Source organism: Oncorhynchus mykiss, chromosome 23 (assembly GCF_013265735.2).
Source record: "Oncorhynchus mykiss isolate Arlee chromosome 23, USDA_OmykA_1.1, whole genome shotgun sequence".
Taxonomy (NCBI): Eukaryota; Metazoa; Chordata; class Actinopteri; order Salmoniformes; family Salmonidae; genus Oncorhynchus; species Oncorhynchus mykiss.
Genome location: NC_048587.1, coordinates 19904167 through 19929080, shown reverse-complemented (window position 1 = coordinate 19929080; position 24914 = coordinate 19904167). Strand labels below are relative to the sequence as shown.

General features: G+C 41.7%; 1 protein-coding gene across 1 annotated transcript in view; it reads left to right on the top strand.

The window, feature by feature from the left end:
- Nucleotides 1-1213: 1213 nt before the first annotated feature.
- LOC100136607 (V-type ATPase B subunit) overlaps nucleotides 1214-24914 on the top strand; it is a 36155-nt gene continuing 12454 nt past the window's right edge. The window contains 6 exon segments of the mRNA NM_001124597.1: nucleotides 1214-1332; nucleotides 20455-20510; nucleotides 20993-21091; nucleotides 21167-21260; nucleotides 21829-21906; nucleotides 22601-22740. Coding sequence (NP_001118069.1) covers nucleotides 1227-1332; nucleotides 20455-20510; nucleotides 20993-21091; nucleotides 21167-21260; nucleotides 21829-21906; nucleotides 22601-22740 — 573 coding nt within the window. The 5' untranslated portion in view covers nucleotides 1214-1226.

Here is a 24914-nt window from a genome sequence, read left to right as displayed (position 1 = left end):
ATCCATATGCACAAAAATCTTATTTCTCTCAAATTTTGTGCACAAATTTGTTTACATCCCTGTTAGTGATAATTTCTCCTTTGCCAAGATAATCCATCCAACTGACAGGTGTGGCATATCAAGAAGCTGATTAAACAGTATGATCATTACACAAGTGCACCTTGTCCTGGGGTCAATAAAAGACCACTCTAAAATGTGCAGTTCTGTCAGACAACACAATGCCACAGATGTCTCAAGTTTTGAGGGAGCAAGCAATTGGCATGCTGACTGCAGGAATGTCCACCAGATCTGTTGCCAGATCATTTAATGTTAATTTCTCTACCATAAGCCGCGTCTGACATTGTTTTAGAGGCTTTGGCAGTACGTCCAACCGACCTCAGAACTGCTGACCGTGTATGTATGGATGAACGATTTGCTGATGTCAACGTTGTGAACAGAAAGCCCCATAGTGGCGGTGTACAGTTTTTCACACAACACAATGCATAGCTGCCTCCAACATAATTTTTGAGAATTTGGCAGTAGGTCCAACAGTCAAAACCACATTTCTGTCTGTAATAAAGTGTTTTTGTGGATGTAAAAAGTGGCCACTGCTTATCACAGGGCAGCTCAGCACTCACCTAAAAAGTCCATAGTGTTTTTGTGGGGAAAAACTCATTCTGATTGGTTGGGCCTGGCTCCCAAGTGAGTGGGCCTATGCCCGCCAAGGCCCACCCATGGCTGCACCCCTGCCCAGTCGTGTGAAATCCATAGGTTAGGGACTAATGAACTCATTTCAATTGACTGATTTCCTTATATGAGCAGTAACTCAGTAACATCTTTGAAATTGTTTCATGTTGCGTTTATATTTTGGTTAAATTATAGATAATCACATTTTAATTTGGCATTATAAAATCTATCAAGTGTGTGTTTAAAAATGTCCTCCAATTCTTCGGTTGAGAGTCGTGTTAATATCATTATTTAGTTTAGGATCGGTCTGTATCCCATATACACTACGTAGCGTTTGTTTAAAAAAAAATGTGCCTGTGATACAGAGGCGCGCGCAGGCACCCTCAACGGTCATGTGAACGCGCCCTCTGTCGTGGCTTCCAATGTCATATGACTAGCAGCCGCAGTGTCATTTAATACCATACAGAAATAGCTAGCTTGTTACCAGTATCTTTTAGTTATTACCCTTAGCTACTAGCACACCAGCTATACTGTAGTTCAGGTAGAGGGTTTATTTAAGTATGGCAACCTTGGTGGGAAACAGGACAATGGACATCAACGGTCCTGCTGCGGCAAGGACACACACACAAGCTGTGACCAGAAACTACATCTCTCAACCAAGGCTGAGTACGTAGCTAGCTACCTAGCCAGATGCTTGATTCTCCATAGCTTGCTAACTACTGGATTGTTTGCGCGAAAACAAATACTTACAGTGTATGTGAAATATTCGATAAAATACATTTTGCATTACCATTGAACCGACTGTCACTGCAGCGACATAAGTAAAATGCTTGAAGGTGTGAAGTGGCTAGCTTGCAAACTAATATTAGCAAGCTAGCTAACCTGTGTGCGAAGCTGTTTTGCAACAGTCCCATTTATAATCTTTGCTTGTCTGTTATGTAAAAGTACCAGTTTAATATTAGCGTACACTTATAAATATAACTATGCGTTTAACTATTTACTATATTTGTTAATCATCAAGCGTTATGCGAACATAAGCTAGCTAGGTAAAGACAAAGTAAGCTAACTAGCTAGCATAGCGAAATCAGCTGACTGCTCCTGACAGAATGAATAACCGTGCGATAGCAAAATATAGCGTGTCACGAAATCAACGCCTTTACTCTATAATGTACAGAAGATTGGTGTATGTCATGGAAATTGTAACTATGTAGCTAACTAATTGTATTGGTTTGTGGTGTGGAAATTATTGCTAGGAAGATGGAGTTATAGACTGACAAATAAGTTGATTATCCCACTAAGACATAATCACGTGAGGCTGAAGGCACAGACAACATTGAGACCGATGTTTCACTGGATGTACAAATGTGACGCATCCGTTTGGCGTTTCCACTCACTACCAAATATGGTAGTGAGTGGAAACGCCAAACGGCGTGCAGTGGGGGAAGATGGAAGGAGATGGATTTTGTCCGACATTCAGCAAATCTACTCCTCAATTAAACATTTTAATCTCAATACAGTTTTCTGTTCCCAAAACTAGAATCTGTTATAAACAGAACGGACTAAGTTTTGTAGACTTCACTCTTAGCACACTTTTATTTTGCAGTTTAGGAGTGTGAAGGTGAACTGAGGTATTGCACACGGTCACCTCAGAGTAGGCATTCCTTACAGAATATGCAGATGCAGATTAGAACGCGCCAATAGGATATAGCTATGGCCTGTTCTGACCACTGACTCATTTGTTCCTATTGGGAATTACAAGCTGTGGTCTATCTTGGTCTAGTTATCGCTGTACATAGATTTTTTTCCTATTGTGTTATTGACTGTACGTTTGTCGCACTGCTTTGCTTTATCTTGGGCAGTTGTAAATGAGAACTTGTTCTCAACTGGCCTACCTAGTGAAATAAACATTATAAACAATCTTTGTTGCAGGCCTGCTGCTGGTAGTCATTAGATATCACGTTTTTGGTTTTCGCCCTAGCACTACACAACTGACTCATAACCAACTCATAATCAAGCTTTGCTTATTTGAATCAGTTGTCATGCTAGTGTAACCGACGTGAAATGGCTAGCTAGTGGTGGTGCGCGCTAATAGCGTATCAATTGGTGACCTCACTCGCTCTGAGACTTTGAAGTAGTGGATCCCCTTGTTCTGCAAGGGTCGTGGCTTTTGTGGCGCGATGGGCAAAGATGCTTCGTGGGAGGCAGTTGTTGTGTGCAAAGGGTCCCTGGTTCGAGGCGAGGAGAGGGACGAAAGCTATACTGTTACACTAGGGCAAAAAACAAAAAGTGCACCGGTGGGTGGGGGCAGGACAGAGTTTGGGAAACCCTGACGTAGACCACCATGGGCAGTGAAATGCTACTTACGGCCTTTCCCAATGCATAGATTATTTTTTTACAAAAGTTAAACACTTAATAAAATAACTTGGCTATATACAGTGCATTCGGGAAATTATTCAGACCCCTTGACTTCTTCCACATTTTGCTACATTACAGCCTTCTTCAAATTGATTAAATTGTTTTTCCCTGATCAATCGACACACAATACTCCGTAATGACGAAGCAAAAACAGGTTTTAGAAATGTTTGAAAATGTATTAAAAATAAAACATCACATTTACATAAGTATTCAGACCCTTTGCTCTGTTGAAACACCTTTGCAGCAATTACAATCAAGGCTTCTTTGGTATGATGCTATAAGCTTGTCACACCTGTATTTGGGGATTTTCTCACATTCTTCTCTGTAGATCTTCTCAAGCTCTATCAGGTTGGATGGGAAGTGTCACTGCACTGCTGTTTTCAGTATCTCCAGAGGTGTTCGATCGGGTTCAAGTCCGTGCTCTGGCTGGGCCACTCAAGGAGATTCAGAGACTTGTCCTGAAGCCACTCCTGCGTTGTCTTGGCTGTGTGCTTAGGGTCGTTGTCCTGTTGGAAGGTGAACCTTCGCCCTCAGTCTGAGGTTCTGAGCGCTCTGGAGCAGGTTTTCATGAAGGATCTCTACTTTGCTCTGTTAATCTTTCTCTCGATCCTGACTAGTCTTCCAGTCCCTGCCACTGAAAAAAACATCCCCACAGCATGATGTTGCCACCACCATGCTTCACTGTGGTGCCAGGTGCCAGGTTTCTTCCAGATGTGACGCTTGGCATTCAGGCCAAAGAGTTCAATCTTGGTTTCATCAGACCAGACAATCTTGTTTCTCATGGTCTGAGAGTCCTTTAGATTTCAGAATGGAAGCCACTGTGTTCTTGGGGACCTTCAATGCTGCAAACATTTTTGGTACCCTTCACCAGAACTGTGCATCGACGCAATCCGGTCTCGGAACTCTACTGACAACTCCTTCGACCTCATTACTTCGTTTTTGTTCTGACATCAACTGTGGGCCCTTATATAGACAGGTGTGTGCCTTTCCAAATCATGTCAAATTAATTGAATTTACCACAGGTGTAGAAACATCTCAAGGATAATTAATGGAAACAGGATGCACCTGAGCTCAATTTCGAGTCTCATTGCAAAGGGTCTGAATACTTATCTAATTTAATGTTTCTGTTTCTTGTTTTTTTTACATTTTTAATTAAAACAATGTTTTTTGCGTTGTCATTATGGGGTATTGTGTGTAGGTTGAGAATTTGTATGGATTTAATCCATTTTGGAATAAGGCTGTAACGTAAAAAAATGTGGAAAAAGTCAGGGGCTCTGAATTACCCCAATGCACTGTATGTACATATTTCTAGGAATAAAGTTAGAATGTTAACAGTAGCAGCAGCATATGATGAGTCAGTTTATACAAAAAAATGTTTATACTAAAAGGGTCAATGAAGTTAGCAGACTTATGACATGGGGGTAGAAACTGTTCAGGGCCCTGTTGGTTGCAGACTTGCATCGGTACTGCTTGCCATGCTTAAGCAGCGAGAACAGTCTTTAACCTGAACCCCGTTCCGCTAGCGGAACCCCTCGCCAACAGCCAAGGAAATTGCAGGGCGCCAAATACAAATCAACAGAAATCTCATAAATCAAATTTCTCAAACATACAAGTATTAGGCACCATTTTAAAGATAACATTCTCATTAATCCAGCCACAGTGTCTGATTCCAAAAATGCTTTACAGCGAAAGCTCCACAAACGATTATGTTACGTCACTACCAACTCACAGATAAACCCAGCCATTTTTTCCAGCCAAAGAGAGGAGTCGCAAAAAGTACAAATAGAGAGAAAATGAATCACTAACCTTTGAGGATCTTCATCAGATGACACTCATAGGACTTCATGTTACACAATACATGTATGTTTTGTTCGGTAAAGTTCATATTTATATCCCAAAATCTTATTTTACATTGGCGTGTTACGTTCAGTAGTTCCAAAACATGCAGTGATATTGCAGAGAGCCACATAAATTCACAGAAATACTCATTAGAAATGTTGATGAAAATTCAAGTGTTATGCATGGAACTTTAGAAACACTTCTCCTTAATGCAACTGCTGTGTCAGATTTTTAAAAAAACTTTACGGAAAAAGCATAATCTGAGAATGGCGCTCAGGGCCCAAACCAGCCAGAGAAATCTCCACCATGTTGGGTAGTCAACGTTATGCATAAATAACATTATAAATATTCACTTACCTTTGATCTTCATCAGAATGCACTCCCAGGAATCGCAGTTCCTGTTTTTGTTTGATAATGTCCATCATTTATGTCCAATAGCTTCTTTTGTTAGGGCGTTTGGTAAACAAATCCAAAATCACTTTCAGATCCAGTTGGACGAAAAGTTCAAAATTATATTACAGGCCGAAGAAACTTGTCAAACTAAGTATAGACTCAATCTTTAGGATGTTTTTATCATAAATGTTCCAACCGGAGAATTCCATTGTCTGTAGAAAAGTAATGGAACGAGAGATACCTCTCATGTGAAAGCGCAAGACTGAGAACGAGGCTGCAGGCAGACCCCTTAGTCAAACAGCTCCCATCCGGCCCCCCTTCACACGAGCAGCCTGAAACAAAGTTCTAAAGACGGTTGACATCTAGTGGAAGCCTTAAGAAGTAATAACCCATATCCCACTGTGTATTCGATAGGGGTGAGTTCAAAAACTACAAACCTCAGATTTCCCACTTCCTGTTTGGATTTTTTCCTCAGGTTTTTGCCTGCCACATGAGTTCTGTTATACTCACAGACATCATTCAAACAGTTTTAGAAACTTCAGTGTTTTCTATCCAATATTACTACTAATATGCATATATTAGCATCTGGGACAGAGTAGGAGGCAGTTCACTCTGGGCACGCTATTCATCCAAAAGTGAAAATGCTACCCCCTATCCCAAAGAAGATAACTTGGGTGGCTGGAGTCTTTGACAATTTTTAGGGCCTTCCTCTGACACCGCCTGGGCTGTCCGCACTACACTCTATAGCGCTTTATAGTTGGATGCCAAGCAGTTGCCATACCAAGCGGTGATGCAGCAAGTCAAGATGCTCTCAATAGCACAACTGTATAACTTTTTGAGGATCTGAGGGATCACTTCAAATAATTTCAGCCTCCTGGGGGGGAAGAGCCGTTGTCGTGCCCTCTTCATGACTGTGTTGGTGTGTTTGGATCATAATAGATCCTTAATGATGTCGACACCGAGGAACTTGAAGCTCTCGCCCCCCTCGACTACAGCCCATCGACGTGAATGGGGGCGTGCTCGGGCCCTCCATTTCCTGTTGTCCACGATCAGCTGCTTTGTCTTGCTGACGTTGAGGGAGATGTTGTAGTCCTGCCACCGCACTGCCAGGTCTCTGATCTCCTTATACGCAGTCTCATTGTCTTCGGTGATCAGGCCTACCACGTCGTGTTGTTGGCAAACTTAATGTTGGTGTTATGCGTGGCCACACAATCGCGGGTGAACAGGGAGTACAGAAGGTTATTAAGCTTGCACCCCTGAGGGGCCCCAGTGTTAGGGTCAGTGTAGTGGATGTGTTGCCTACATTCACCACTTGTGGGCATCCTGTCACGAAGTCCAGAATACAGTTGCAGAGGGAGGTGTTCAATCCCAGGGTCTTTAGGTTAATGATGTTCTTTTTGTCCAAGTGGGAAAGTGCAATAGAGATTGCATCATCTGTGGATCTGTTGGGGCGGTATGCTTATTGGAGTGGGTCCAGGGTGTCTGGGATGATGGTGTTGCTGTGAGCCGTGGCCAGCCGATGTTAGTGCTACGGGGCAATAGTCTTTTAGACATATTACATTGGTGTTCTTGGGCACATGGACTATGGTTGTCTGCTTAGCGTAGGTATTCAGGTGTCGTGTTATACACATGCATTTTCTGATTTTTTTTTTTATGTATTTTTTAAACTCTTAAATATCTTGCTGCGTATTGAAAATGCAGATCTAAAATGTTTGTTATTGTCATTTCTGCTCGACATCACTCAACTTGTACTTCAGTTGCACTTCTCCACTCGGAGCATAATTCACCAATGGCAGCACTCTGACAGATGTGTAGCTACTTTTCTCGGCATAGCCTACTTGTCTCCGGGGAAATGTAAGGTTCACTTCAAACAAAACATTAGGAAATGTAGCTGGCTACATTCTTTCTATGATAAACATTTAGAAATATGATGGGTATTCATCGTTTTAAAAATTTAATTGCTCATTTTTAACTCATTCACTTGTGTGACTGCTAGACAAATAGCATTACAATTCTGTCATCTGATGAAAAGGAAGCTATTTTCAGCGGAATGTGTTACAATAATATTTTTTTGTGAAGGAAAACTGTAGTTGCACGTCACTGATCACTATTGAACCAAAAAAACCACTGACATTTAATATAAAACACAGGTGAAATGGATTAAAACACAGATTCGACCCCTGAGTATTAGACTGGGTCAGGAAGAGGTTGAAGAAGTTAGTGAAGACACTTTTCAGTTAGACATCACATGCTCTGAGTACGCATCCTGGAAACCCGTCTGGCCCTTTCCCTTTGTAATCCGTGATGGTTTTCAAGCACTACCACATCCAACGAGCATCATTAAGATGAATGCACTAACTGTAAGTCACTCTGGATAAGAGCAACAGCTAAATGACTAAAATGTATTTTTTTTTAAATATACAAATAATAATCTGAGCGGTAGATCTTGGCTTGCAATTTTGACTCAGTAATCTTTAAGGTTGGAGACCACTGTTCTAGTGTTTTCCCTGTTAGGACTATCAACATCTCCCTTTACTGTGGCAATTGTGATCAAATCAACACAATATTAGCCACTTTCAATGCAACATACTGAAACAAAACGAACTATACAAGAGATATTTTTGTAGGCTGAACGCATCGGAGTAGGATTCTATTGCATTGACACGCACTACTCAGCCCGTACTCTACACAGACCAGTGCAGCATAAGCAATCAGAGATGCAGTAGGCCTTTATGCAAATAGACCATTGCCATATATGGATCTGTGTCATTTACTTTGAACTGGACTGTGTTTACTGCATGAGCGGTCTTGAGTAGATGCCTTGTTTTGAGATCAAAGCGAAAGCTGCATGTAGCCACTTGTGCACATTTTGTTTATCCTTTGCTAGTTAGTTATTAGCCGAATTCATAGATCATTTGAAGTCAACGATAAGGGAGTGATTAAGAGCACAAAATGTGTACATTTCTAGACATCTTTGACGTCAGAGCTTTTTTTTTTTGTCTTAAAGGGGCACTGTTTTATTGAGGCAGGCTTGAATAAGCTAAGTAGCCAATAGGCAGAGGGTAGTATTTTTCTGATTCTCTGTAATAATGATATGGGAACACTCTTACACTGCGAGGTCCGGAGTACTGCTCGAAAATATGGTTTATAAAGGAAATGTCCCATTCAGGCCGTTTAACATTGAATATAATGTCAGTTCCGGTCTGTTTAACATGGCGACTCTCCCATAGGCACACATGCATTAGCAGCTGGGTCTGGTCCGCTTAGTTCATGGACTGTATATGAACCACAAAAAATTAGGGAGTGGGATGTCTCGCCTCCTCTTCCATCTCTGCTGCTGGTTTTCTTTTCTACCTGATAACTAATTATAGTCACCTGGTGCCTCAGGTTTATATCAGTCCCTAATTAAAGGGGAAGTGTGAAAAAGCAGTGGAATTGCTTTCAAAGTCCAGATTTGTATTTGAGGTTCCTATAGCGCAGTGGTTCTCAAATCTCTCCCCGGGGAACCCCAGCCATGTATTTGATCTATTCCAGAGGTAGCACACCTCTAAACAGTTTTAGAAACTTCAGAGTGTTTTCTATCCGATATTAATAATAATATGCAAATATTATCAACTATGACTGAGGAGCAGGCCGTTTGATATGGGCACTTTCATCTAAGCTACTCAATACTGCCCCTACAGCCATAAAAAGTTTTCACTATTCCTGACATTTAGTCATAGTTAGAATGACCACTTTATTTTAAGAATTAGAAATATCAGAATAAAAGTAGAGAATTATTTATTTAAACTTGTATTTCTTTCATCACAATCCTAGTGGGTCAGAAGTTTACATACACTAAATTAGTATTTGGTAGCATTGCCTTTAAATTGCTTAACTCGGGTCAAACTTTTCGGGTAGCCTTCCACACGCTTCCCATAATAAGTTGGGTGAATTTTGGACCATTCCTCCTGACAGAGCTGGTGTAACTGAGACAGGTTTGTAGGCCTCCTTACTTGCACACGCATTTTCAGTTCTGCCCACAAATGTTCTATAGGATTGAGGTCAGGGCTTTGTGATGGCCACTCCAATACCTTGACCTTGTCGTCCTTAAGCCATTTTGCCATAACTTTGAAAGTATGCTTGGGGTCATTGTCCATTTGGAAGACCCATTTGCGACCAAGCTTTAACTTCCTGACTGATGTCTTGAGATGTTTCGTATTTTGTGAAGTGCACCAGTCCCTCCTGCAGCAAAGCACCCCCACATCAAATCAAATGTATTTATAGAGCCCTTCTTACAAGTGCTGTACAGAAACCCAGCCTAAAATCCCAAACAGCAAGCAATGCAGGTGTAGAAGCCTTGTGGCTAGGAAAAACTCCCTAGCAAGGCCAAAACCTAGGAAGAAACATAGAGGAACCACGCTATGAGGGGTGGCCAGTCCTCTTCCTGGCCAAGATGTTCAAATGTTCATAAATGACCAGCATGGTCAAATAATAATAATCACAGTAGTTGTCAAGGGTGCAACAGGTCAGCACCTCAGGAGTAAATGTCAGTTGGCTTTTCATAGCCGATCATTGAGAGTATCTCTACTGCTCCTGCTGTCTCTAGAGAGTTGAAAACAGTGGCAGCATTTTTTTGATTCTGCACATGATGCTGCCACCCCCGTGCTTCATGGTTGGGATGGTGTTCTTCGGCTTGCAAGCCTCCCCCTTTTTCCTCCAGACATAAAGATGGTCATTATGGCCAAACAGTTCTAATTTTGTTCCATCAGACCAGAAGACATTTCTCCAAAAAGTACTATCTTCAGTCTCATGTGCAGTTGCAAACTGTAGTCTGGCTTTTTTATGGCAGTTTTGGAGCAGTGGCTTCTTCCTTGCTGAGCTGCCTTTCAGGTTACAGTGCCTTGCAAAATGATTCAGCCCCCTTAAGTTAATACTTTGTAGCGCCACCTTTTGCTGCGATTACAGCTGTAAGTCGCTTGGGGTATGTCTCTATCAGTTTTGCACATCGAGAGACTGACATTTTTTCCCATTCCTCCTTGCAAAACAGCTCGAGCTCAGTGAGGTTGGATGGAGAGCATTTGTGAACAGCAGTTTTCAGTTCTTTCCACAGATTCTTGATTGGATTCAGGTCTGGACTTTGACTTGGCCATTCTAACACCTGGATATGTTTATTTTTGAACCATTCCATTGTAGATTTTGCTTTATGTTTTGGATCATTGTCTTGTTGGAAGACAAATCTCCGTCCCAGTCTCAGGTCTTTTGCAGACTCCATCAGGTTTTCTTCCAGAATAGTCCTGTATTTGGCTCCATCCATCTTCCCATCAATTGTAACCATCTTCCCTGTCCCTGCTGAAGAAAAGCAGGCCCAAACCATGATGCTGCCACCACCATGTTTGACAGTGGGGATGGTGTGTTCAGCTGTGTTGCTTTTACGCCAAACATAACGTTTTGCATTGTTGCCAAAAAGTTCAATTTTGGTTTCATCTGACCAAAGCACCTTCTTCCACATGTTTGGTGCATCTCCCAGGTGGCTTGTGGCAAACTTTAAACAACACTTTTTATGGATATCTTTAAGAAATGGCTTTCTTCTTGCCACTCTTCCATAAAGGCCAGATTTGTGCAATATACGACTGATTGTTGTCCTATGGACAGAGTCTCCCACCTCAGCTGTAGATCTCTGCAGTTCATCCAGAGTGATCATGGGCCTCTTGGCTGCATCTCTGATCAGTCTTCTCCTTGTATGAGCTGAAAGTTTAGAGGGACGGCCAGGTCTTGGTAGATTTGCAGTGGTCTGATACTCCTTCCATTTCAATATTACCGCTTGCACAGTGCTCCTTGGGATGTTTAAAGCTTGGGAAATCTTTTTGTATCCAAATCCGGCTTTAAACTTCTTCACAACAGTATCTCGGACCTGCCTGGTGTGTTCCTTGTTCTTCATGATGCTCTGCGCTTTTAACGGACCTCTGAGACTATCACAGTGCAGGTGCATTTATACGGAGACTTGATTACACACAGGTGGATTGTATTTATCATCATTAGTCATTTAGGTCAACATTGGATCATTCAGAGATCCTCACTGAACTTCTGGAGAGAGTTTGCTGCACTGAAAGTAAAGGGGCTGAATAATTTTGCACGCCCAATTTTTCAGTTTTTGATTTGTTAAAAAAGTTTGAAATATCCAATAAATGTCGTTCCACTTCATGATTGTGTCCCACTTGTTGTTGATTCTTCACAAAAAAATACAGTTTTATATCTTTATGTTTGAAGCCTGAAATGTGGCAAAAGGTCGCAAAGTTCAAGGGGGCCGAATACTTTCGCAAGGCACTGTATGTCGATATAGGACTCATTTTACTGTGGATATAGATACTTTTGTGCCCTTTTCCGCCAGCATCTTCACAAGGTCCTTTGCTGTTGTTCTGGGATTATTTTGCACTTTTCGCACCAAAGTACGTTTATCTCATCTCATCTGAAAAAAAACTACTAAATTGCAATGTCCGTACTGTGACAGTACGATCGTCCTCGCAGTGTAACAACCCCAACACAGGATCGGTACATCCAAACATCACACCTGCGGGACAGGTGCAGGATGGCAACAACAACTGCCCGAGTTATATCAGGAACGCACAATCCCACCCTCAGTGCTCAGACTGTCCGCAATAGGCTGAGAGACATATACCCACAGTCGCTGGACCAGACAGGTCTGGTAAAAAGTGCTTTTCACTGAGGAGTCGCTGTTTTGTCTCACCAGGGTTGAATGTTGGATTTGCGTTATCATCGAAGGAATGAGCGTTACACAGAGGCCTGTACTCTGGAGCGGGATCGATTTGGAGGTGGAGGGGCAGTCATGGTCTGGGGCAGTGTGTCATAGCTTCAGCGTACTGAGCTTGTTGTCATTGCAGGCAATCTCAACACTCTGCGTTACAGGGAAGACATCCTCCTCCCTCATCTGGTACCCTTCCTGCAGGCTCACCCTGACATGACCCTCCAGCATGACAATGCCACCAGCCATACTGCTTGTTCTGTGTGTGATTTCCAGCAAGACAGGAATGTCAGTGTTCTGCCATGGCCAGCGAAGAGCCCGGATCTCAATCCCATTGAGCACGTCTGGGACCTGTTGGATCGGAGGGTGAGGGCTAGGACCAATCCCCCCAGAAATGTCCGGGAAATTGCAAGTGCCTTGGTGGAAGAGTGGGGTAAAATCTCAAGCAAGAACTGGAAAATCTGGTGCAGTCCATGAGGAGGAGATGCACTGCGGTACTTATTGCAGCTGGTGGCCACACCAGATACTGACTGACTTTTGATTTTGACCCCGTCTTTGTTCAGAGACACACTATTCCATTTCTGTTAGTCAGAAGTCTGTGGAACTTGTTCAGTTTGTCTCAGTTGTTGAATCCTGTTATGTTCATATAAATATTTACACATTAAGTTTGCTGAAAATAAACGCAGTTGACAGTGACAGGACATTTTTTTTTTTTGTCATTAGTCTAAAAAAAAACACCTGAGGGTAAATAAATCAGATTTGACCATTCAGACACAAGTTACATTTTTATTTTATTTTTTATTTAACTTGGCATGTCAGTTAAGAAAAACAATCGTATTTTCAATGACGGCCTAGGAACAGTGGGTTAACTGCCTTGTTCAGGAGCAGAACAACAGATAATAATAATAATAATAATAATAATAATAATAAATAAATCGGGGATTAGATTTTGCAACCTTTCGGTTACTAGTCCAACGCTCTAACCACTAGGCTACCTGCCGCCCAGGCACATGGCCAGGAATCAGATTTGTATCAGACTTCAAACCACCTGTGAAGGTGGTTTGAAATGTGGCTTGAAATATCAGATTACATGTGGTTTTTGGCTGTTCAGAATGCAGGAAAAATAACCAATTCAAATTGGATTTTGATTCCCTTCAAACTGCCAATGTGAACACTGCTTAGAGACCCTGTCTTGGTGAATTACTTTCAAGTTTCAAGTGCTTTGAGATTCTTTGCTTGTTGCTTCATGATTATTGGACAATTTAACAATTTGTCGCATGCTCCGTGATTTGTAGTTGCACAAACATGAAAGGCTCTGAGTTTGAACATTTCTGGGGGTGTGCTTCCTTGAATCCCTTTGTCCTGTAAATGATCATTGAAAGTCTAGGAATATACACTTTTGTTTACCATCAAGGACATCAGAATTGAGTTGAAATTGCCTCCCTATTACAAATTGATTGGTGCTCTTGGTCCATTTGTCTCCTTTGCCTTGGATTTTGCACCATTGAAGATTCACCGAAGATCCAACACCTCCATCTCAGAGTAGCCTATCTATCCAACTTGAATAAGCCAGAGCATTGTTTGGCAATGGGCAAGCCTTTAATTTGCCTAAAGATAGTAGGGATGTTTTCATTCCAACATCCAATAAGCCTATTCTGATACTATACATGATTTGTACTGTTTGTCTTAAATGCTGCCATATTTCTTCTGATGAGTGGCAACAAGGAGATTGTTAGGTTTAGGCTGATCTAAGCAAACTTTTTTGGTTGAGTGTGTTTGTTGGCTAAGAGTTGCATGTTTGAGTTAAGGAGGTTCCCTGGTTTCAGGCTTGGGCCAATTAGCATTCCCATCTCCTGGTGGCCTGTGAGAAGCCCCCTGTGCGTGCTTGTGGTCGGGTAGAACTTGATTGTGAGCCGCATGTCACTGTTACCACTGCTTTGTACCATGTATTCAGCGTTCGAATGATGCTGCGCCCCATCCCAGCACCCACAGAGCCCCCTCTTTTTAGCTGGGAAATTCAATTGTGTTGGAATGCTCTGTGCCTCTTTTCTCTGATACTTGAATGGGCCCTTTAGTATTTCACACCAAGGTGTCCTTCAGGGTGTGAGGTCAGGCTACCAAAACAGTTTCTAGTGGCGGATTAGGACCAATTAACATCTTTGTACACAAAGGCTCTGGCAGCTGAACAGGCCGGAGGGTGACCCACACTGCCGTTGCATGCCAAGCCAGGGGACTGCTGCACTTGAGCTCAAGTAGCAAAAGAGGGGTGGGGAAAGTTTTTCAAACCTAATGAGAAATGTTGCTCCTTCACATCATATGAATGTGTAGCGCATTGATTAATCATGATCTTGTGTAATGAGTGGGTACTATATTTCTTTTAGCTGTGTGCAACTGTCTCAGAGGACATCTGAGGTTTTTTTTTCATTATTAGGGAAGTTCTGGTGGGCCTAATCTAAACCATAATTTCAACAATGTGTCTGTGCAATGCACCACAACATTTTATTTGCTTTGTTGGAAGTACTTATTGTGTTCTAAAAGGGTACTATCCACCAGATTAAACTGGTCATTTTTTCACACAATAAATGTGAAGATAGCCCTATTTGCAGAGACCATCTTGAAATTGGGCTTATGTTCCCATTTTCTGTTTTCAAATATTTTCCATTAGAGCTTTGTGGACTTGTGGAAATATCTTAAGAGGTTGATGTACAATTGTACAGCCACAATTTTCTTGCATCATAATTATTATAACCCTTCAGTAAGTAGCCATATGTATCTCCTTTGAGCCATATATGGAATATTTGTAGGGTAAGTGTAGCTATTAAGTCCATAATAGGTCTAACACGACCAACCAACATACATTCTGCAATTTGTCTGAGGAGAAAGGGGCAAACAAAAAAAACTGTACAACACATACATTAAGCCGCTTTTTAAGGGGGTATTTGGATGCAAGATTTGTCAGAGGCGAAAGTATAATCATGTCAATCATGAGGCTAATCTTTTATTTAATTGACTGTTGAGCTTGTGGGCCAATAGGAGATAAGGGTGTGCTGATGACTAGGAGTATATCACACATATTTGTGATGGCCTGCACTACTCGTTATTTGGGATATTGACAGTGCTTCTGCATATTTCTGCAGTTACGTTTTTGTATTTTTAGTTTTGGGAACAAATTTGAGTGGGAACTCAAGAGCTTTAGGCTATGAAGTAGAAGTCCATCTGAGATGAGGTTGAATTTTTACTGATTTTAGATGCACGGTTAATTGCAAGGTTTGAATGCAACGTTTTTAGTCTGAGAAAAACGAATCATTAGCGCTATAGCCACTTCCCACACACACACCTGCATTTCAACCCCTATTACCCAGACAGGCTGTAAGAGAGAGATGGGGTTAGGGGCCCTAACCTTAAATAATACAAAAAAAAGGATAATCAAAGATTTGCCTCTATTTTTATCAACCAGGTAGTTATAACCAAAACTCAAATGCTAGGCTGTATTATGGTGTGGCATAGTTAATAATTTAATATGTCAAGATATCATGTAGGCTAGCCTACATCATGATTATCACCACTGCATGCTTATATTTAATTCATATAGGCCTACTTGCAGATTTTTAGTTGTGCCAAGTTATGAAATAGAGCTAACCAGTATTCATAGCTCATTAGGAGATCATTTGAAATAAAACCGTTTTGAGACGGGGATCGTGGTCTCTCACTGAGACTTAGCAATGTTAATTAATCCTAGACTACTCATTAGCCTACGTTCAAGGCCTGTGCCTTAGGGTAGAGGGAGGCAAAACGGAATTAATCAATGACTTTAATCACTGGTAGGCGCTGAGTTTCTATCAGGATGAGATGCTGCATAATTGTATTGTAGATTTTGGAATCTTTAAGTCTCTTTACGCCTCTACAAATGTCTTTACTCCCGGTGCAGGGAGTTGTTAGAGTAGTGCGAGCAGAGGCAGTTTATTTGGAGAAGGAAGGGAAACTAGTGCCCCTCTGTTGGGGTGGTCCTTTTATCACACTTGAGCACTCCCTTTGTCTCTCACACTCTCTGTCTCACTCTCTCTCACTCTTCCCCATCTCTCTCTTACAGCCTGTCTGGGTAATAGGGGTTGAAATGCAGGTGTGTGTGTGGGAAATGGCTATAGCGCTATAGTGCATTGACAGGTTATTTGTTGGCCACTGCCTAATTAGTGGCAAAGTGGATGCACCCCGCCAGGCTTTAGTGTTCTGTGTTAGAACCAGTCTGCTCTAATTTCCTTGCAGCTTTGATATTGGCCAAGAGATTGACGGTTCACAGAAAAAAAGAAACACAAGGGCATGATGGAAGACCTGGTGAAAACAATGTACTCCCCTTCACTTCACCTCCTCATGCTATAGCTGTGCGAGGAGAAGCAGACGGAGGCCCCCGGTTTTTGCAGACACTACCAAATTGGCTCTAATGTCAGCAGAGCTAATGTTTTCCCAAAGAAAGTAAGAGGACAAAGTTTTGGACCACACCTATGCTCTTCTGTTTCTCCATACTTGGGCCTTTAAAGGGGGGCCTGAACTTCCTGATTTTGGCCTAGTTTTTCGTTTTGGTCATTAAGCAATGCAGCGGCCATGACTGAAGCCAAACCAGAGTTGTTGGTGGTTTCAAATCAAAGCACCTTACAGATTAAATGCTTCCTTACTTGCCCTTACCAACAATGCAGTAAAAGAAGAAAAAAAAAATATATATATAAGTAACATAACCTCTCTAGGGTATGTGAGACGCTAGCCTCCCACCTGGCCAACATCCAGTGAGATTGCAGAGCGCCAAATTCAAATACAGAAATACTCATTATAAAAATTTAGAAAAGATACAACTATTTTACACAGGTTTAAAGAATAACTTTTTCTGAATCCAACCACGGTGTCAGATTTCAAAAATGCTTTACGGCAACAGCATACCTTACGATTATTTGAGAACATAGCCCAGCAGACAAATCATTATAAACAGTAACCAGCCAAGTAGAATAGTTACACAAGTCAGAAATAGAGAGAAAATTAATCACTTACCTTTGATGATCTTCATATGGTTGCACTCAGAAGACATTCATTTATTCAATAAAGGTTCCTTTTGTTCGATAAAGTCTCTTTTTATATTTCCAAACCTCTGTTTTGTTCCCGCGTTTTCTTCAGTAATCCACAGGCTCAAACAGTCACAACAGGCAGACATAAAAATCCAAATTGTATCCGTAAAGTTCATAGAAACATGTCAAACAATGTGACACGGCAGGGTCCACTCATTCAGACTGCTCTTACTCCCTCATACATGGCATTGAATAGAAAACTACCAACAAAAGAAAATCCTACTTCCTGAATGGATTTTCTCAGGTTTTTGCCTGCCAAATCAGTTCTGTTATACTCACAGACACTATTTTAACAGTTTTGGAAACTTTAGAGTTTTCTATCCAAATCGACCAATTATATGCATATCCTATCTTCTGGGCCTGAGTATAAGGCAGTTTAATTTGGGCATGCTTTTCATCCAAAATTCCAAACGCTGCCCCCTACCCTAGAGAAGATAATTAAAGAGCAGCAGTAAAATAACAATAGCGAGGCTATATACAGGGGTTACCGGTACAGAGTCAATGAGCAGGGGCACCGGTTAGTCAAGGTTATTGAGGTAATATGTAGGTAGAGTTATTAAAGTGACTATGCATAGATAATAACAGAGAGTAGCAGCAGTGTAAAAGGGGGGGGGGACAATGAAAATAGTCTGGGTAGCCATTTGATTAGATGTTCAGGAGTCTTATGCCTTGGTGTTAGAAGCTGTTTAGAAGCCTTTTTGGACCTAGACTTGGCGCTCCGATACCGCTTGCCATGCGGTAGCAGAGAGAACAGTCAATGGTGGATGGAGGCTTTGATAATTTTTAGGGCCTTCCTCTGACACCGCCTGGTATAGAGGTCCTGGATGGCAGGAAGCTTGGCCCTGGTGATGTCCTGGGCCATACGCACTACCTTCTGTAGTGCTTTGTGGTCGACGGCCAAACAGTTGCTATACCAAGTGGTGATGGTGCTCTCAATGGTGCAGCTGTAGAACCTTTCGAGGATCTGAGGACCCATGCTAAATCTTTTCAGTCTCCTGAGGGGGAATATTTTTTGTCGTGGCCTCTTCACAACTTTCTTGGTGCGCTTGGGCCATGTTAGTTTGTTGATGTGGACACCAAGGAACGTGAAGCTCTCAACCTGCTCCACTACAGCCCTGTCGATGAGAATTAGGTCGTGCTCGGTCCTCCTTTTCCTGTAGTCCACAATCATCTCCTTTGTCTTGATCACGTTGAGGGAGAGGTTGTTGTCCTTGCACCACACAGCCAGGTCTCTGACCACCTCCCTATAGGCTGTCTCATTGTTGTCGGTGATCAGGCCTACCACTGTTGTCATTTATTGTGTGTGTTCGCACATAGCAAAAGTTTGTACATTCACTCTGCCAAAACCGTACACATTTAGTCACTCACTCTTCTAGATTACTTGAAACAGTCTAACCAGGTCTTGTCTTGAAGTCTCCTAGGCTAGCTAGTGCTAGCCAATTTAAAGTTATTTATGGACCGTCAATAAATTACACAATGTAAATTGGACAATATTTTCATGTTGCGCACCCTTTTAGTTGTCTCATTAAATTATTTCAATAGTTGTATATTCATTTCTATAAGCAATAGTTGGTTTGAGATTAAGTCATTGAAATTTGAGGCTATTTACATTTTACAATATTGTCCCATGTAATTAACCGACGGTCCCTAACTAGCCCCTTAGGGAAATCAAATGTCAAAACAAATTGACCATGGGAATTACAATTGGGTTGCACCCAATTTATGATTACTTACTTACAGCTGTGGGCAGGATCAAAATAAACCCAACCTAAGGAAAACTGTTAGAGGACATGAGTGTTTCAGCATGATATAGATAACGTTTAATGGGGGAGGGGAGGGGCTTTTTGGGGGAGGGTGTGGTGGAAATTAGTAGGGATTTATTAGGTTTATATTTTATTTTTGTGGTAGTTCAGAATTGGGCAGATCATGATTGATCGTACATTCCAGCACAGTAAGTGGCGGCATGCACTTAAACGGTTGTTTGCGGACTGCCATGATATCATAGAAGAAGAAAACTGTTACAGTACCCTTCATTCTGTGACACAATTTCCTTCTGGCATCTTGCAAACGTCTTTTTTGGACAAGATTAACTTTATGACAAATGATCCTATTTACACTTTGTAGTCAATTTTGACACTAGAATAAGTGTTTATGACTCGTATTGATGCCACAGACTGTTTTCAAAACGAGAAGTTTATTTTTAGGGGCAGTCGCTCTTTAATCATAGCCTCCTGGCCCGCCTCCATCTATTCCCCCATCTGCATATTTTCCCTTGACCGTGATGGCTTGGGCTCCTTAATACCCAGTGTGGTGAGTTTGGGTAGTTAAAAGTCCTATTTCAGATGAAAAGATTCAGCAAACATAATTTTTTATTATTATTGGGTGTTCTGTAAAAAAAATGCATGATCGCCTAGTTTGCACTGCCTTGCTTGGCAAAGAGATGGTTTTGATGAGGAGAGCAGGTGTTTGTGTTTTGGAAGCAGGAAATAAACAAAAGAGAACCAAAGCGGCCCACCCGTGCTGTAGTAGAAAGTCTGTTATCTACCATACCATGTGTGTTTGGGAGGGCTTTGATCACTGGTGTGGTGTTGGGCTCCTGGCCCGCCCTTAGGGGAGGGATGTGGCCCTTCACGTGGTAAGTGTTCTAATATGTGTATTTACAAAGGGGTTAGGATCCCGGAACCAAGTAAACACGAGGGCTGAATTCTCCTTGATACATCTAAAACTGATGTTATGGAGTTGGGTAGAATACATTTTAAAGATTGAGTATTAGGCTAATCATTTAATTGTTTTATTGCACAGACAAAAGAGATGGTGGGAGCCAAAAAAACTAACATACTAGCCAAATCTGAGACACTGGGGTGAATCTTTAAGTACAGGGAATGAATGATGAATTGTGCTTAGGCAGGCCTAACTTAGAATTATACAAAATTCACAGTAATTAAGTAACATTCACCTCTACGTGTCTGGCGTATTGTTTAATAAATTGTAAACTTTGGCCTGTGTAAATTCTATTTCATCCCATATGTTCAAAGTGCAAAGTGCATGTTTTTCTTGACATTTGGCCCTGAAATGCATGAAAGGCATTTAAACCCCTTTACAAAAGTTTAGTTTTTAATTTTCCCCCTATACTGATGGTCATTGTTTTGATCAACTACTTGTAAAACATTTAAAAATATATATTTTTAATATATGATGGATAAAAAAAACATATATATAAACATATATATGTATGTATGTTTATTTATTTAAAACATATATATTATTGACTGTTATTCTCTATTTCAGCATATTCTACTGTGTCTGGAGTGAATGGCCCCCTGGTGATTCTGGATAATGTGAAGGTGACTAAAGATTTAAAATTACTTTTCTATGAGGGCTCAGACACAGCAATAGCATTTCCTGAACGAGTACTTAGCATCCTGACCCATGCTAGGTCCACGTTCGGTGCGATGTGTGCAAGCACATTTTTTGTCGCTGATCATTTAGAACAAATCACAATTTCTCAATGCTCGCATCATTTGAATTTTGAAAGGGAATAGAACTTTTGGCCATAGACTTGCGTGAAACTTGCAGTTTTCGTTAAGGGGGGTGGAGACTGCAAATCACATTTGTATCTTTCCCCCCTCTGCCCCCAGAACTTATTAGAGCATGTGATGCAATAATGCAAGATTTTTGTTCTGTGGTTCTGGCTTGCTTAGTGACATTGATAGTCTTATTTTCTGCAGGGTTAACCTAATTGCTGGCCATGTATGTTTCCTGTTTTGAAAGACCGAAATAAACATGCTTGTTAAATGGAGTTTTCCAACCTTTTTTAATGTGGCAGTTTCCCAGGTATGCAGAGATTGTGCACCTGACTTTACCTGATGGCACCAGGAGGAGTGGCCAGGTGCTGGAGGTGATTGGCACCAAGGCTGTCGTACAGGTGAGTCCCTCGCAACACACACACACAAACACACACCACAAACGACTGAAAGATACCGTTTAATGTCATTTTCAGGTGTTTGAGGGGACATCTGGTATTGATGCCAAGAAGACGGCCTGTGAGTTCACCGGTGACATCCTGCGCACACCTGTGTCTGAGGACATGCTGGGTAAGATGAGCCTTTCACGACGAGCGGAGTGGCATCCGGTGGGCGCTAGGCAGGAGGAAGCATGAAATCCACCACTGATTAAGACTAATGTTTTCATCACTCTGTATAACTGTTTCCACCTACCCTCTTTCTCACACAGAAGAAAATACCATGCAGGCTTTACTCTCTTGGTGTGCTAAATACCATTGTTCTGTTCCATTTTTACCTCGCCTCTGTTAATGCCTCAATTTGAGTCCTGCATTGAGTATTCTCCGTGAGCAAATTAGGGGAACAAAACATTGAAGAGAATCTTTGAGGCTTGTATGACTTTTTATAAATCTCCTAGTCATACCACCTCAGTGGGACTCAAGGTTAGGTGTATTTGAATAGTTGAGTGAACCATCTGTTGCTAGTATAATTCAATAATGGGCCTAAATTAATTGGAAATATAAAATGCAGCATCTCTACCATTGTCTGAAACCTGAATTAACTGCTCATATTCTGTAACGAATCAGAGGCAGAGATTATTATGTGGATGGCAATCCATGCAATATGAAATTAAACTAATAGAGAATGTCTTTCATTTCAGGACGTGTTTTCAATGGCTCAGGCAAGCCCATTGACCGTGGCCCCACTGTGCTGGCTGAAGACTATCTGGACATCATGGGTAGGACGGAGCTATGATTCAGTTCATTCAGGAAGCGAAAGATATTCTTAGATAACCTTGTCTGTGTTGAAATGCAATTGGCCCTGATGTGCAGAAATAGAAACATGGTACCTGGACAATGTTCTTAGTATACTGAGCTTTCACCGGATCAATCCCATCTTTACTCTGCTAGTGGACTTAGATGTGAAGCTAACATTAGCTTGTATAGTGTGAGTTCAGTCTTTAGTTGTATCTCACTGCTACAAGGCCAAACACTGTATTTATATTGACTGTTGATCCCATCCCTGAATCCCTTTCACGTCTAGCTTGCCATTGTGTATGCATGGCATCCCAATGAATAGATGACTTGAAGAGGGTCATGAGTCTTCCATCTTAAGGGCAATAAGGTCTTTGACCCTGACCTCTGGTCTGACCATTTATTCCATCTCGGGACCATGTATGGATGTATAACCTTTTGGCGGATTTCATGTATCTCCTTCAAGTGTACTTACTTCATTTTATTTGCTAAACCATAGTTTATGCTACGTATGTGTGCAACTGCACATACAGTGTAAATGGCTGAATTGAAACTATTATAAGGCCAACTCATTTATATCCCAAATTTGACTACTACCTGGGCAATACCTGGGTTGAAAGTGGCTAACTCTCTGGTATGTGTTTCTGAACCTCTGCTGTGACCGCTGCCCTGTCCCAGGCCAGCCCATCAACCCTCAGTGCCGTATCTACCCCGAAGAGATGATCCAGACCGGTATCTCTGCCATTGATGGGATGAACAGCATCGCCCGAGGTCAGAAGATTCCCATCTTCTCTGCAGCAGGCCTGCCCCACAACGAGGTACGATGTAGACGCTTGCTCTGCGAAGGCTAGGACACCCAAACGCATACGCTATATATGCCTTAGGCTGCATTTTGCCATATTATAGCCTCAGTCAATAGCATTGGAGATGGGTTCTCTAACATTACCGATGGACTAATCGGATCTGAAACCTGAGGCAGTCCATTCTGTTAGACACCTCAGCGATTTGTAATATCGCATTTTACTGATTGTGGAGGGCGTTTTCTTATTTCACAGAGAGCTTCGCCCTGTCTATCGTCACACACCGCATTCCAGAAATCCACACACATCTACTAATTTTACTCACTTCATATGTCTTGTAGTGTTTGTACAATCACGCACCTGTCACATTGGATAGTCTGTATCAGAGACACTGTTAACTAGATGCTTGTTCCCCATTTAATTTTAGGCTCATGTATTAACAGCCTATTTAGTTCCAATGGTTTGAACACATTGCATTAACCCTACTAAAGAGAGAACCTGAAGGTAGCGTATAACGTTATTATACGGCACTGCTATTAGTTGCCAACCTGCCTCTAAACATGAGTCAGATCCATGTCTCTGTGTGTCAGTGTGTTAGTTATGGGCACATGGCAGCCATCTGGACTTCACTTCCTGTCTCACCGCCTAAAATATAGGACGGACCAACCAAACCTCCCAGAGTTCCACTGGTGTCATATAGTATTTAATTTGGATTTGGAGAACAGAGTTGAAAATATTTGCTTATCGCAGACAGTCATTTAAAATTGTATTCATTAGAAAAGTTTACTTTTTGTGGAAAAGTGCCACAGTTAACTTACTTGGCGTGAACGCAAGCGAAAAGGACATTCGTCAACTCTTTGAGGACAGTCGAACTTGGTAAAAGTGCTTATTTATTGTTGAAAGTAAAACCAACATGTTTTTGTCAGGGTTTTACCTTTGACTGAACTTGGAATGGGGTGAAAAATAATCTCTTGTCTTTGCCAGCTTGACTGTTGTTCATCTGACTCAATTTTGGGAGTTATGGCACATCATAGGTGCAAGGTTTTTTTATTTTTTTAAATGTTTATCTTTATTTAACTAGGCAAGTCAGTTAAGAACAAATTCTTATTTTCAATGATGGCCTAGGAACAGTGGGTTAACTGCCTGTTCAGGGGCAGAACGACAGATTTGTTTGTACCTTGTCAGCTCGGGGGTTTGAACTTGCAACTTTCCGGTTACTAGTCCAACGCTCTACCCACTAGGCTACCCTGCCCCAAGGTGCTGGGCAGTGTTAAGGAAGTCCGAATCATTCTCCATTCCAACATGTTACAAGCCTCATCTTGTGTTAGTTTCCACCAGTCTCCATGAGCACTTGAAATCTCAGGGAAAAGATAAGAAATATCAGTGCTAAAGGACTAACCCAAAAAGTCCGGACCACCGAGCTATTGCACAATGACTTTGAAAACAAGGTTATGAGTTTCAATAGTTCATGTACACAGTCTTAAACACGTTTAAGAGTATACTGCATCGTTTCATGAGTTCATATTGTCATATCAGACCGTGTCCATGGTTTCCCATGACTGAAGGGAGGCTATTTTCTGATGCCTTGGGGAGAGAGCGTGGTGGCCGCCGAGGCCTCCTGGTTGAACTGGTAAACAAATTAAACTAATAAGACAATGGTGGCGAGAGGAGATTAGGCGATCGTGTGAATAGTGCTGATTTAATGTAGGATTGGTAGCCCAGCCATGAGGTCGTTAACGCTTGAGGTGGCTGTCCTCTCACCAGTCATCTCTGTTTGTAAACAGCCTCATTATGACCTTATGACCGTCCGGGCACACTGCCAAACTAAAACATGCACGATCAAATTTCACCGGAGGGGGAGCCTCAATCAAATGCATATAATCCCGCTGAAGCAACAGAATAACAGTGATTTTGGGCAGTGTAAATAAATGAAGATAATCTGGTCGCTTGATTAGCAACTTTGTTTTGGAAGTGAATAAAATAATCAAAAGAGGGTGGTTGAATCCCACTGTAGAATCCTAATGTAGTAAAAACAGTGAACAGCCTTGTCTGACTAATGGTGCTGGTTGACTTCTCGTGTCACTGGAATGGTATAAAATGCTTCTCGTTTCATTAAACAGATGTCATGGGGTCATTTGTGCCGCGGATCTCAATGGGCCAGGTGTCTCAGCTCAGGGTGCACTGAGAGGCCA